The sequence below is a fragment of the Pseudophryne corroboree genome, chromosome 8 (genome assembly GCF_028390025.1).
Source record: "Pseudophryne corroboree isolate aPseCor3 chromosome 8, aPseCor3.hap2, whole genome shotgun sequence".
Classification (NCBI taxonomy): domain Eukaryota; kingdom Metazoa; phylum Chordata; class Amphibia; order Anura; family Myobatrachidae; genus Pseudophryne; species Pseudophryne corroboree.
In genome coordinates this window covers 416,506,229-416,519,626 of record NC_086451.1, presented here as the reverse complement: position 1 = coordinate 416,519,626, position 13,398 = coordinate 416,506,229, and the positions used below count along the sequence as shown (strand labels likewise).

The following is a 13,398-nucleotide window of genomic DNA, read 5'->3' as shown; positions in this document are numbered from 1 at the left end:
ACATCATTCTGAGTAGATTCTACAACATGTGGTGTAATGGTTTCAGCATAGTGTACAGTGCCGTACTTACCATTTGATACGACCTCACCTGTCCCTCCACTAGGGGCCTTTGATACTGCTCTTACTGGTTGGGCCGTGCCCACTGTTGTTTCTGCTATGGTGGCTGCTAGAGAGTGCGCCGATATTGTTGTGGGCTCATCCTCTTGGTCACAATCCTGGGGAAAGTTTAAAACCGGGTACAGCTTGCACGAGTTAGTATTAGCATCAACAATCTTAGTTACATTATTCTTAACATCTATACAGTTACTAAGTGCATGTTTATCATACCCCAGTGTGCCATTCTCTGTAACCACTTTCTCTCCTGTCATGTATGGTGGTGGTGGTGCGGTGGCTATCAGTTTCCTGATAGGGTTAGATCCAGCCGCTTGAGCCAATCCTCTTTGTATTTCATCTTCCTGTTGCCATAATTGTAAATAATCATAATGTTTGATCCGTCTCTTTGCAGATTTAATGAGACATATCCTTCTCCTTAGATTTTGTAACACCTCAGGGCTAAAACTGCCTACCCGTGGGAACTTTTCCCCGTCATGCACAGTCATTCTTTCCCATTCATCGCACAAAACCTCTGTGTGTGAACCGTATTTCTCACACATGATATACCTTGCCGACCCTATTGGCCGGTTTACTAAATCAACCTGAACCAGGGTTGATCGTCCCCTACCTGAACAACTGGCCCCCATCTTTGCAGGTGTTGCTTTCACTACCTCTGACCTTCAAATCAGGGTCTTCAGCGAACCCTTACAAAAACCAAGATGTCCGGGGTAGGCCGACGGTGAAAGTTTACCGAGTACCTTCACTCACTCGCCCACGTCGACCAATACGCCCACACACTGCCTTAGCGCTGGCGTACTCAACCTGGGGCCCCTGCAACCTGAACCTCTATTTACTGGAACGTGTGGGTGTGATCCGAAGAGCACTTAACCCTTCCCAGTAAATATCAGTTGCTGGAGAATTCCTGAGTGACCAGCGAACCTCCCTTAAAATAAAAAAAATTACACAAATCACGTTAGAATGTACAAATAGCGTTTATGACCCCTCTAGCGTACGCAAATGGTACTGGGTCAAGTTACAAACTAATGCACACAATTACATGCGGTACAATCGTTCTGCACATAAGCAACTAATCTTATGTGCGGAACGACCAGTGGAATCGAAAATTGTGGCTGCGAATTCCTTCAGCCGGAGCTTAATGGCCTATATGGGTATTGCACCAACCCTCCTGGGGTTGTGCTTCTTGACTCTATCTATAGCGGACTTCCTAGTCCGCTGTACCTAGACCTCCTGGTCTGTCTCTGGACCTCCTGGTCCGTGACCTCCTGGTCTGCTATACTCTAATGCTCTTATTTTAATATGTTTAACAAGGGATGCCTCCCAAGCCACCGCGCTGTCACTTTCACGAATGTACCTCACGAGAACTCGATTTCCTGTGGTTCCACCCAAAAATGAGAAACTTATATATATGTATACACACTCTTTCACCTCATATACTCCCGAAAGGAGTTACAACTAGAGAAGGATTATTTACGCTAAAATTTAGGACACTGAGATTGACTTGCGCTATTATCGCGTTGCCTCCGTATCGCCTACTAAAACAATACTATCGTGTGATTTGTATTACGTGGGCGTACCCATACGCTCCGTTGCGTAATATACGCTACGTGCGTCGGCCCTTGCATCGCGTACGCTTGTCCCGCCCTTTGCTAGGGACACGTGTACACAGGCCAGACACGTCCACAGTAACACAAGTAACACGTTTCTATCAATGCAAATGATATTTAACTGTAATCATCTACCAAGCACCACACATAACTTCCTTGTATCTTAGACAAGCCGTGTGCGTGTTTTACAAATTACTTCCTTACGTATTAATTTTACTTTTAACTACCAATAGCAACAAATCTTTCTCAGCACGTTATCAATGATAAATGGCAAACAGGAAAGCGAGATGTGAAATTACACAAATGACAAATGCAGGTGTGTGCGTGTGTTGCGTACGCAATGTGTATCAAACAGAAATACAACAGTTTTAAAAGACAATAGCGTACTGTTCTTACCTTCCGGTTCCGGATTCCACCAGCACTCCTACAGCGTAGCGATGCAGACGCTTATCAAGTCAGCACTACCGTATCCCTCACCACCAACACGGATACGAAGGGATACGCCTTCCCGCCCTTTGCTGACAGATAAAGTCTGCTTGTGTTCGCTAGAGCGGATATGTGGAGGACGGACGAGCCGCCAATTGATAAAGCTAATTATTTATCTTATAACATTCACTATATACTGGTAAGAGACTCAGTACGCAATGGGCGTACGGGGTACCGTAAAGGTACGCACTTAGCGTAGCAGACGCTAGGCCTTGGTCGAGACGCACGAGCGGCACGTTCGCTCACGGCTTACGCTGGGTATCGAGCACGCTATAGGCGGTCCGAGTACCGTAATGCTACGCTACTAGCGTAGCGGACGCTGTGCCCACAAGAGGAACACGAGCGGCGCAGACGCTCACAGAATGACACAGTAAACCATGTATGCAACACAATGTAACGCTTCAATTATGTAAAAGCCGCTTGAGCAATTGAGACGCTCCGAATACCCTTAGCAATGTAATGATAAACACACAATACCTTGTAAGGTTCCAAAACCTTTATCTAGATGATTTTAGTATGTAAAAGGGGAAAACAGTTACAGCTTATACACTACAGCACTAACATGAAACACCTAAACAAAATAACCGAACTTATACAATATACAACAGCGTAACAATAACAGAGAGAGAGAGAGAAAGAGTATGGCAAATACAAACAGAGAACAAGTTGGTTACAGAGAAAAACTTACACACTGGGGAATGATCGCTGCGCAGTCCTGGTACCAGCTCTCTAGTTAGTCAATGATGAAAACCATTGTGGAGAGTAGACTGAGCTGGCCCAGACTGGCTGCCTTATATACACTACATACAGTACACTACAAAGGGGCCTACAATCTCATTGTTCATTGGACACAGGAATCTGTCTTCACATTATAACAAAAGGTCATAGGTTGATTCAAACAGGTGGGCTGTGACTATTTCATACTGCTCAGGTGGGAGGGAATCTCAGGATTCCCGCCGCATGGATAATGAATTGCAAATACAGTAAATGTCCATAAACTTCTTATAACCATAACTATTCGCAGGAGCGATTAATCTCTTTCGAACCAACACCGGAATGTTACTAACAATTTACTCTACCGTTGCATACTAAACACCACTGCTCAAAACCTGTCTGACCCTTTGTATCATGTAAAGAGGGATCTCTCTGTCCATGAACCAGTTACACTAAACAAACTTACTGATATTATTAAGGAGACCATAACCTATAAAATACATTATTTGGATTAATTATGTAACGATCGAGTCGCCCGCCAGACGCACACAAACTCTACCGTAAATGCACATACCACGCGCCTGAGCGCATGACCGTGGTGGCGCCGTCACGCAACTGCGAATATGCGCACGCACGGGAGAGAATGTGCACGTGCAGCGGGCAAGCGCATGGGGTTAGTACAAGGCATCATAGGTCGCTGTATTTTTCGACTTTGACACCCTCCTACCAGACTCAGTTTAGAAAATGTGCCCGAAGGAGCCGGTCACATTTCTTGAAGCTCCTGAAGAGTTTTCTGCATTTATTTTTAAAGTTTGTTATTTTCAGGCAGGGCTGGATAGCACCAGCCTGCCTGCTTCGTGGGACTTAGGGGTGGAATGGCCCAACCCCACTAAGGATTAATGGTCCCGTTCCCCACTGACATGATGCTAGCTCCTGAGGGAACTATTCGCAAGCCCCACCACGGCGAGCGTACATTCCCGCAGCACGCCGCCACCCCTAACAGAGCCAGAAGAAAGAAGAGTGGTGAGTACTAAGCCGGCTAACGGGTCACCGGCCATTGTGGCGGCATAAGGGTACGGAGACGCACGGCTTCTACACGGGGCGGACTGAGTCTCCAGACTTAGTACACTGTAGTGTACACAGTACCCAGACTGGCAATACAGGCTTAAAAGGGGGCTTACTCCATTTTATGCACACAGACACATAAAGCCAGTATAAAGAAGAGCGGGAAGACCGCGCGCCATTGAAGGGGCGGGGCTTCACTATGAGTGGATCCAGCAGCTCACAGGCGCCAATTTACCCTACTGCAGCTACACAGACCCTGACTACAGGAACGCGCAACTCCTCTGGAGAGCCTCCAGATTACTTCAGCGGTACCAGGTGGTCATAGCAGGGGGGAGCGTTATACTAGTGTACTAAGGGCATAATTCAGAGTTGATTGCAGCAGCAAGTTTGTTAGCAGTTGGGCAAAACCATGTGCACTGCAGGGGGGGGGGCAGATATAACATGTGCAGAGAGAGTTAGATTTGGGTGGGGTGTGTTCAAACTGAAATCTAAATTGCAGTGTAAAAATAAAGCCGCCAGTATTTACCCTGCACAGAAACAACATAACCCACCCAAATCTAACTGTCTCTGCAAATGTTATATCTGCCACACCTGCAGTGCACATGGTTTTGCCCAACTGCTAACAAATTTGCTGCTGCGATCAACTCTGCATTACCCCCTAAATCCCTAATCTAGGTACTTAGTCTGCGACCCAGCTAAGCTTGGCTTTAGCGACAAGGGCGCCATGTGCTGGTTTTATCCTCTCTCTGTGTCTCTTGGGAAGGGCTCTTTGTGGGTTAATTGTGCTTTAACCTTTTCCTGTGTGTGTGCTGTCATTGATGCAGTATGTCAGGCAAAGAGTGTGTTTCATATAAGGCACAGTGGGGGTCATTCCGAGTTGTTCGCTCGTTGCCGATTTTCGCTATACTGCGATTTTACTCACGGCATAACAAAGCTTTTTCATTGCTGTGCTGATCGGAGTGTGATTGACAGGAAGTGGGTGTTTCTGGGCGGAAACTGGCCGTTTTATGGGAGTGTGCGGAAAAACGCAGGCGTTCGAGTTGTAAAACGCAGGAGTGGCTGGAGAATTGGGGGAGTGGTTGGGCAAACGCTGGGTGTGTTTGTGACGTCAAACCAGGAACGAAAAGAACTGAGCTGGTCGCAATGGCTGAGTAAGTCTGGAGCTACTCAGAAACTGCTAAGAAATTTCTATTCGCAATTCTGCTAATCTTTCGTTCGCACTTCTGCTAAACTAAGATACACTCCCAGAGGGCGGCGGCTTAGCGTGTGCAATGCTGCTAAAAGCATCTAGTGAGCGAACAACTCGGAATCACCCCCAGTGTTCCTCTTCTCCAGGGGGTTCACTAGTGTGTACTCAGTGTAGTATCCTTTCTCAGGCTAGTGGGGCGGGCCAGCATGGCTGGGCTCCATTAGGGGGATGATTTCCACCATCTCTACTAAATTATCTCGTAATGAGAAAGAGACGCAATACTTAAGACAGTCTATGGCTGAGTTTATGCAAAAGGACTCAGTACTCAGACCAGCGTCTCAGTCCTCTACCATTTGTCCGCAAAAATGTACTTTGGCCCATATCCTGCATTCTGACTCTGATAAGGAAGGATCAGAAATGGAGAAAGGTGAGGTGGACATAGAGGTAGGGGAGGGTACACTGTCGCAGGGTGTAGAGGCTCTCATAGATTCTATCAGAGAAGTCCTAAATATCCCTGATAAGGTGACAGAGAAGTGTGAGGAATCTTACTTTAATATAAAGAAAAAATCCTCAGCCACTTTTCCTGTATCAAAGGAACTAAATACCCTGTTTGAAGAACCGTGGGTTAATCCAGATAAGAAATTTCAAATTCTTAGGCGGTTATCATCTTTTCCTTTTCCTCCTGAGGAAAGGAAAAAATGGGAAAATCCACCGATAGTGGATACATCAGTCTCCAGGCTCTCACGTAAAATAGTATTACCTATTCCTGGTGCAGCCTCCCTAAAGGACACAGCTGATCGTAAGATTGAGACTACACTCAAATCTTTGTATACAGCTGCAGGGGTGGCCAAGAGACCCACTATAGCATGTGGGTGGATTACTCGAGCCATTGCTAAATGGTCTGTTAATTTAATTGAAGGGTTAGACACCTTACCTCAAGAGGAAATTGTGTTACTCCTGCAACACATACAAGACTCTGCAAACGTTATGGTGGAAGCCATTAAAGAGATAGGTTTGCTTAATGCACGCACTACAGCTATGGCAGTGTCGGCACGCAGGGGATTATGGCTACGTCAGTGGACTGCTGACGCGGACTCCAAAAAAGGTGTGGAAGGCCTGCCTTTCACAGGTGAGGCCTTATTTGGTGACGAACTCGACAAGTGGATCTCACGAGCTACTGCGGGTAAGTCCACTTATCTACCTTCTGCAGCTCCGCCAGCCAGGAAGGCCTACTCATGCCCCAGTTTACAGTCCTTTCGGACTGCCAAGTTTCGGGCAAGGTCAGAGGTTCTTCTACCTCTGCCAGAGGTACTAGAGGTAAACCACGCAAACCAGCGACTGCTGGTTCACAGGAACAGAGCTCAGGCTCTGCCTCCTCAAAACTTTCCGCATGAACGTGGACCGCGATGCCTGGGAGACAGGCAGGTGGGAGGCCAGCTACAATCCTTCAGTCAGACCTGGACAAGATCTCACCAGGATCCCTGGGTCATATGGGGTAATTCCAAGTTGATCGCAGCAGGAAATTTTTTAGCAGTTGGGCAAAACCATGTGCACTGCAGGGGGGGCAGATATAACATTTGCAGAGAGAGTTAGATTTGGGTGGGTTATTTTGTTTCTGTGCAGGGTAAATACTGGCTGCTTTATTTTTACACTGCAAATTAGATTGCAGATTGATCTCACCACACCCAAATCTATCTCTCTCTGCACATGTTATATCTGTCCCCCCTGCAGTGCACATGGTTTTGCCCAATTGCTAACAGAATTCCTGCTGCGATCAACTTGGAATTACCCCCATAGACCTTATAGCCCAGGGCTACAGGCTGGAGTTCCAGGATCTCCCACCTCACAGATTCTTCAAATCACGCTTACCAGCTTCACAAGAAGCAAGAGTAACCTTACAAGAAGCCATTCAAAAACCGTTACAAACCCAGGTCATTGTTCCAGTTCCACCTCATCTACAAAACAAGGGATACTGTTCCAACTTGTTTGTAGTTCCGAAACCGGACGGTAAGACCGATTCTGAATCTCAAATCATTGAACCCATACTTACGAGTATTCAAGTTCAAGATGGAGTCTCTGAGAGCGGTGATCTCAGGTCTGGAAGAGGGGGAATTCCTAGCGTCCCTGGATGTCAAGAATGCGTACCTTCACATTCCGATCTGGCCACCTCATCAGGCTTATCTACGGTTTGCACTGCAGGACTGTCACTACCAGTTTCAGGCCCTGCCATTTGGTCTCTCCATGGCACCGAGAGTGTTCATCAAAGTGATGGCAGAGATGATGATGTTACTCCACAGACAGGGAGTAAACGTAATTCTTTACCTGGATGATCTTCTGATAAAAGCTGCGTCGAGGGAGCAGTTGTTGGAGAACATTGGTCTCACGACCAGATTACTCCTGGATCATGGGTAGATTCTGAACCTACCAAAATCTCACCTAGAACCAATGCAGAAGCTTCACTTCCGGGGAATGATACTGCACAGAGTCTCAGAGAGTGTTCCTTCCCTTGGAAAAGGCAAGGGTGATCCAGTCGATGGTTCGGGCTGTCTTGAAGCTGACCCGAATCTCAGTACATCTGTGTATCCGCATTCTGGGGAAAATGGTGGTTTCTTACGAAGCAATCCAGTACGGAAGGTTTCATGCAAGGGCCTTCCAGCTGGATCTGTTGGACAAATGGTCCGGATCGCAAATTCACATGCATCAGAGGATTCGTCTGTCGCCAAAAGCCAGGATCTCCCTTCTGTGGTGGCTACAAACTTCTCACCTAGTGGAGGGTTGAAGGTTCGGGATTCAGAATTGGATTCTGCTAACCATACGCACGCCTCAGAGGCTGGGGTGCAGTTGCAAGGAAGATGGTCAAGTCAGGAAATCATTCTTCCAATAAACATCCTGGAACTCAGGGCTTGGCCGCGAAGGGCCTGGTATGCGGATCTTCTTGAGATGCTAATCCAAGATCCATGGCCTCTGCCTCTTCGAGAGGATCTTCTGTAACAAGTTCATCTATCAAGACTTATCACGGCTACGTTTGACGGCATGGAAGTTGAACGGCTGATTCTAGCCAGGAGAGGGATTCCTGACAAGGTTATTCTGACTATGATCCAAGCCAGGAAAGGGGTAACATCAAAACATTACCATCGTATCTGGAAGAAATATGTATCTTGATGTGAGAGCAGACAATATTCTATGGTGGAATTTCATCTGGGACGTTTCCTGCTTTTTCTGCAGTCGGGACGTGGGCCTATGCCTAGGCTCCATAAAAGTTCAGATTTTGGCCTTGTTTGTTTTCTTTCAGAAACAATTGGCTTCTCTTCCTGAGGTTTAGACATTCTTGAAAGGTGTTCTTCACATCCAACCTCCCTTTGTGCCTCCAACGGCACCTTGGGATCTCAATTTGGTTCTGACTTTCCTCCAATTGGACTGGTTTGAACCGTTACAGGAGGTAGACGTAAAGTATCTTACGTGGAAGACTGTCACGCTGTTGGCCTTGGCTTCGGCAAGGCGCATGTCGGAGCTGGGGGCATTGTCTCACAAGAGCCCCTACTTGATTTTCCATGAGGACAGAGCTGAACTCAGGACTCGTCAGCAATTCCTTCCTAAGGTGGTGTCGGCATTTCACATCAACCAGCCAATTGTGGTCCCGGTTGTTACTGACGCCTCTGCTACTTCAAAGTCCTTGGATGTTGTAAGAGCTTTTAAGGTATATGTAAAGCGAACTGCTCGTCAGAGGAAATCGGATTCGCTGTTCGTTTTTTATGATGCCAACAAGATTGGGTGTCCTGCTTCAAAGCAATTTCTCGCTGGATCAGGCTCACTATTCAGCATGCTTATTCCACGGCAGGCTTGCCGATTCCAAAATCTGTACAAGCCCACTCTACTAGGTCGGTGGGTTCCTCTTGGGCGGCTCTTCCGAGCAGCTACTTGGTCGGGTTCTAACACGTTTGCAAAGTTTTACAAGTTCGATACCTTGACCTCTGAGGACCTTCAGTTTGGTCAGTCAGTTCTGCAGGAACCTCAGCACTCTCCCACCCGGTTTGGGAGCTTTGGTACTTCCCCATGGTACTAAATGGATTCCCAGTATCCCCTAGGACCTAAGAGAAAATAGGATTTTAATTACCTACCGGTAAATTATTTTCTGGTAGTCCGTAGGGGATACTGGGCGCCCAGCCGGTGATCCGTTCTTCCTGCAAGGTTACTTGTTTAATTCCTGTTGTTTGGTTCAGCTGTTGCTGTTCCGGTTTTCAAGTTGGGTTAGCATGGCTTTCCTCTTGTTCTGGTTTTGGTCTGGTTGTGCTGGTTAGAAATCTCACCACTTTCCTTATCTATATCCAGAGTATGTCCTCTCTCAAAGTATGTCCGTCTCCTTGGGCACAGTTTCTTAGACTGAGTCTGGTAGGAGGGGCATAGAGGGAGAAGCCAGCACACATTATCAAACTTCTATAGTGCCCATGGCTCCAAGTGGACCTGTCTACAACCCCCAAGGTACTAAATGGATTCCCAGTATCCCCTACGGACTACAAGAAAAGGATTTAACGGTAGGTAATTAAAATCCTATTTTTGTTTACAACATAATTCCATATATGTTCTTTCATAGTTTTGATGTCTTCAGGATTAATCTACAATGTAGAAAATAATTAAAGTTAAAAAAAAACATTGAATGAGAAGGTGTGTCCAAACTTTTGACTCGTACTGTATGTGTGTATGTATATATATATATATATATATATTTCAAGTTCAGAACATGGGACCCCCAGGATTAGCATAACTAAACTTCTTCAGAATATCATTAGACTTGTTCAGAACATGAACAGGTTACTATTCCCATTAGATGTCCATGTGGATAGTGGAATTAATAGCCCAGGGGTCCCATGTTCTGTTCTGGTAGTGTGACAAAAATCGGTTGCATATTTCCAACCAATGGCATTATTCCTCAAACGTATATATATAAAAATGAATAATCTATGTAATCATTGAATATTATCATTAGTAGACATGCATAATTATTGTCCCAATTAAGCTAATTAAAAACATCCTAAGTAGTCATTAAGGGGGTGTCCCAGTGGTTCTGAACCAAGGGGGTAATTCCAAGTTGATCGCAGCAGGATTTTTTTTAGCAGTTGGGCAAAACCATGTGCACTGCAGGGGAGGCAGATATAACATGTGCAGAGAGAGTTAGATTTGGGTGGGTTATTTTGTTTCTGTGCAGGGTAAATACTGGCTGCTTTATTTTTACACTGCAATTTAGATTGCAGATTGAACACACCACACCCAAATCTAACTCTCTCTGCACATGTTATATCTGCCTCCCCTGCAGAGCACATGGTTTTGCCCAACTGCTAAAAAAATCCTGCTGCTATCAACTCAGAATTACCCCCCAAGTCCTGACATTTTTATCTTAAAGTAGGGATTTTCACCAAATTTTCACCTGCTCAGGAGGTGGTGAAAAGAAATGGAGAATTATCCCCAGTACATTTTCACTATTAATTGGATATGTCTGTTTTCATTAATCGTGATAAAAGCCTATTTTTTCGTGTGAAAACAGGCTATAGCAGACAATTTAATTCCCTCCTATGTCTCCCCACAGCTAATATACCCTTCTGTATAACATGAATGTTCCACACCTGAATGCAAGCAATATTTAGTGCCATATATTTATCCCAACAGTGGCTGCTACTGGCTGTGTACAGCTGAAGGGAAACGTATGGAGACCGACCACTGGAAGCAGCCTTCAAGATGTCACATGTATGAACATTGGCTTGGGTCTACGTATTCAAGGATGTCATCTCTCACGCGACGCGTTTGATGTGAAGAAAAACAGATTTCCTGGAAATTTTGTTCCATTTCAAAACCAATACCTCATAAACCCCATTTCATGTATACAGGGGTGGGAGGGAAAACTAGCCCGGGAAATTTATGGAAGCAGACCTAATGGGGGCGGGGTCTGTTGAGAGGGTGGAGTCTGTCAAGGGGGCGGGATCCCATCTTATAGGGCTGCGTCTGAGTTGGACGCAGTTGCGGCCTTCCCTCCACTTTTTGCTGCAGTTGCGCCGGTGTACATACGTGCATCCAAATATGAATTTGCATTTCATTATGAACGTCCATATACTTCATCATAGCATGCAAAGCTGTGCACACCTGAAGATTGCACAAAAAAAGAATCTAACTGCGTTCTTCCCTGTAGGGGGCCTCATTTTTGCACATTCTTTTGTTTGGTTTATACTGTAAGTCCTGAGGGAGGTTTATGCATGACTTGTTTTCTGGGGTATTTCTATTGAAGTTAGTTGGATCATTATTGAATATGTGCGGAAATACTGTTGGAAGATGCTGTAAAAAGAATGAACTGCGTCCCCTCTGTGCATTTCACAGCCGCATGTTGTTTGCTACTGGGTCTACTGTGGTATCCGGACTCCAGGTCGACAGCACAAAGGTCGACACACCTTAGGTCGACGTCAATTGGTCGACACACTTTAGGTCGACATGGACAAAAGGTCGACAGGAACAAGGTCGACATGGAAAAAGGTCGACATGAATTTTTCACGATTTTTTTCTTTTTTTGAACCTTTTCATACTTAACGATCCACGTGGACTACGATTGGAACGGTAAAGTGTGCCGAGCGAAGCGGTAGCGGAGCGAAGGCACCATGCCCGAAGCATGGCGAGCGAACGCGGTGCACTAATTGGGGTTCCCGGTCACTCTACGAAGAAAACGACACCAAAAAAACAAAAAACTCATGTCGACCTTTTTCCATGTCGATCTTGTTCCTGTCGACCTTTTGTCCATGTCGACCTAAGGTGTGTCGACCAATTGCCGTCGACCTAAGGTGTGTCGACCTTTGTGCTGTCGACCCTCAGTCCCAGACCCGTCTACTGTGTAGCCAGCAAGTTGGTCAGATTACAGAAAATAACTCGCTGGTAGTTTTTAGGTACAGTAGATCACTTGGGGGGAAGAAATTATACACACAAAGAACTTTAAAATAAACTAATACTGTATATATTAATACCCAATAAAAAAAGTTTTGTATGCACATACTGCAGCTGTTCTATATAGGATATTCACCTATATTATGAATCTGATAAACGCTAAACGCATCCCAAATGTACAAACAAAAATAAATGAACTGTGTGAGAGTAAGTATTCAATACAAAATAGTTACTAACATGAAGATCTAAGAACAATTATTATTAAAATTGTCCACATATCAAACACATAACTCCATTGTTACTCCATCGTTACAGAGGTATGAAAAACACACATACATTTTTTTGTATTAGAATGGAAAAGAGCTGGATGTATTCTGTAACAGTGTCACTGGAGAAATACAATAGAATTCCTTTGTTACAGAGTGAAAAATAATTACCAGTTCCATGTATATACTGTAGTCTATGAACTGTAAGTCTAAGGTCAAAGGACACAAGCATAACGATTTCCCTGTACCAGATATCAGGCATTGATAATCAGCAAGTGGGGCAGTATCTGGGCTGGCTATCAGTCCATCAATCAAGTGGGGCAGTATCTGGGCAGCGCTGCCACCTGTGTCCAGCCAGCAAGTGGGGCAGATTCTGGGCAGCGCTGCCACCTGTGTCCAGCCAGCAAGTGGGGCAGATTCTGGGCAGCGTTGCCACCTGTGTCCAGCCAGCAAATGGGGCAGTATCTGGACCACTCTTACAAAATGTATTTGTGTCCAAAAAGCAAGTGTGTACTATCTGGGCTGCTCTTAAAAAAAAAAATAACAACAGGGTATCAAGTGTGACCACCAACTATTTACAGCTATCACCACTAACACTAACACTGGAACATTACAGTTATCACCTCTTACACTCACTCTGGAACATTACAGTTATCACCTCTTACACTCACTGGAACATTACAGTTATCACCACTTAAACTCACTCTGGAACATCACAGTTATCACCACTTACACTCACTCTGGAACATTACAGTTATCACCACTTACACTCACTGGAACATTACAGTTATCACCACTTAAACTCACTCTGGAACATCACAGTTATCACCACTTACACTCACTCTGGAACATCACAGTTATCACCACTTAGACTCACTCTGGAACATCACAGTTATCACCACTTACACTCACTCTGGAACATCACAGTTATCACCACTTAGACTCACTCTGGAACATTACAGTTATCGCCACTTACACTCACTCTGGAACATTAATTATTTATTTTATTTATTTATTAACAGTTTCTTATATAGCGCAGCAT

At 45.2% G+C, this 13,398-nt stretch overlaps 1 protein-coding gene across 4 annotated transcripts in view; it reads left to right on the top strand.

The window, feature by feature from the left end:
• Positions 1–11,595, top strand: part of LOC134949388 (calpain-1 catalytic subunit-like) — a 91,563-nt gene extending 79,968 nt beyond the window's left edge. For 3 of the 4 annotated variants that reach the window (XM_063937933.1, XM_063937932.1, XM_063937931.1), the window contains one exon: positions 10,834–11,595. In XM_063937933.1, the coding sequence (XP_063794003.1) occupies positions 10,834–10,860 (27 nt within the window). In that variant the 3' untranslated portion in view covers positions 10,861–11,595. The remainder of the gene's footprint in view (positions 1–10,833) is intronic. The other variant, XR_010183153.1, reaches the window with a different exon arrangement.
• Positions 11,596–13,398: the final 1,803 nt, after the last annotated feature.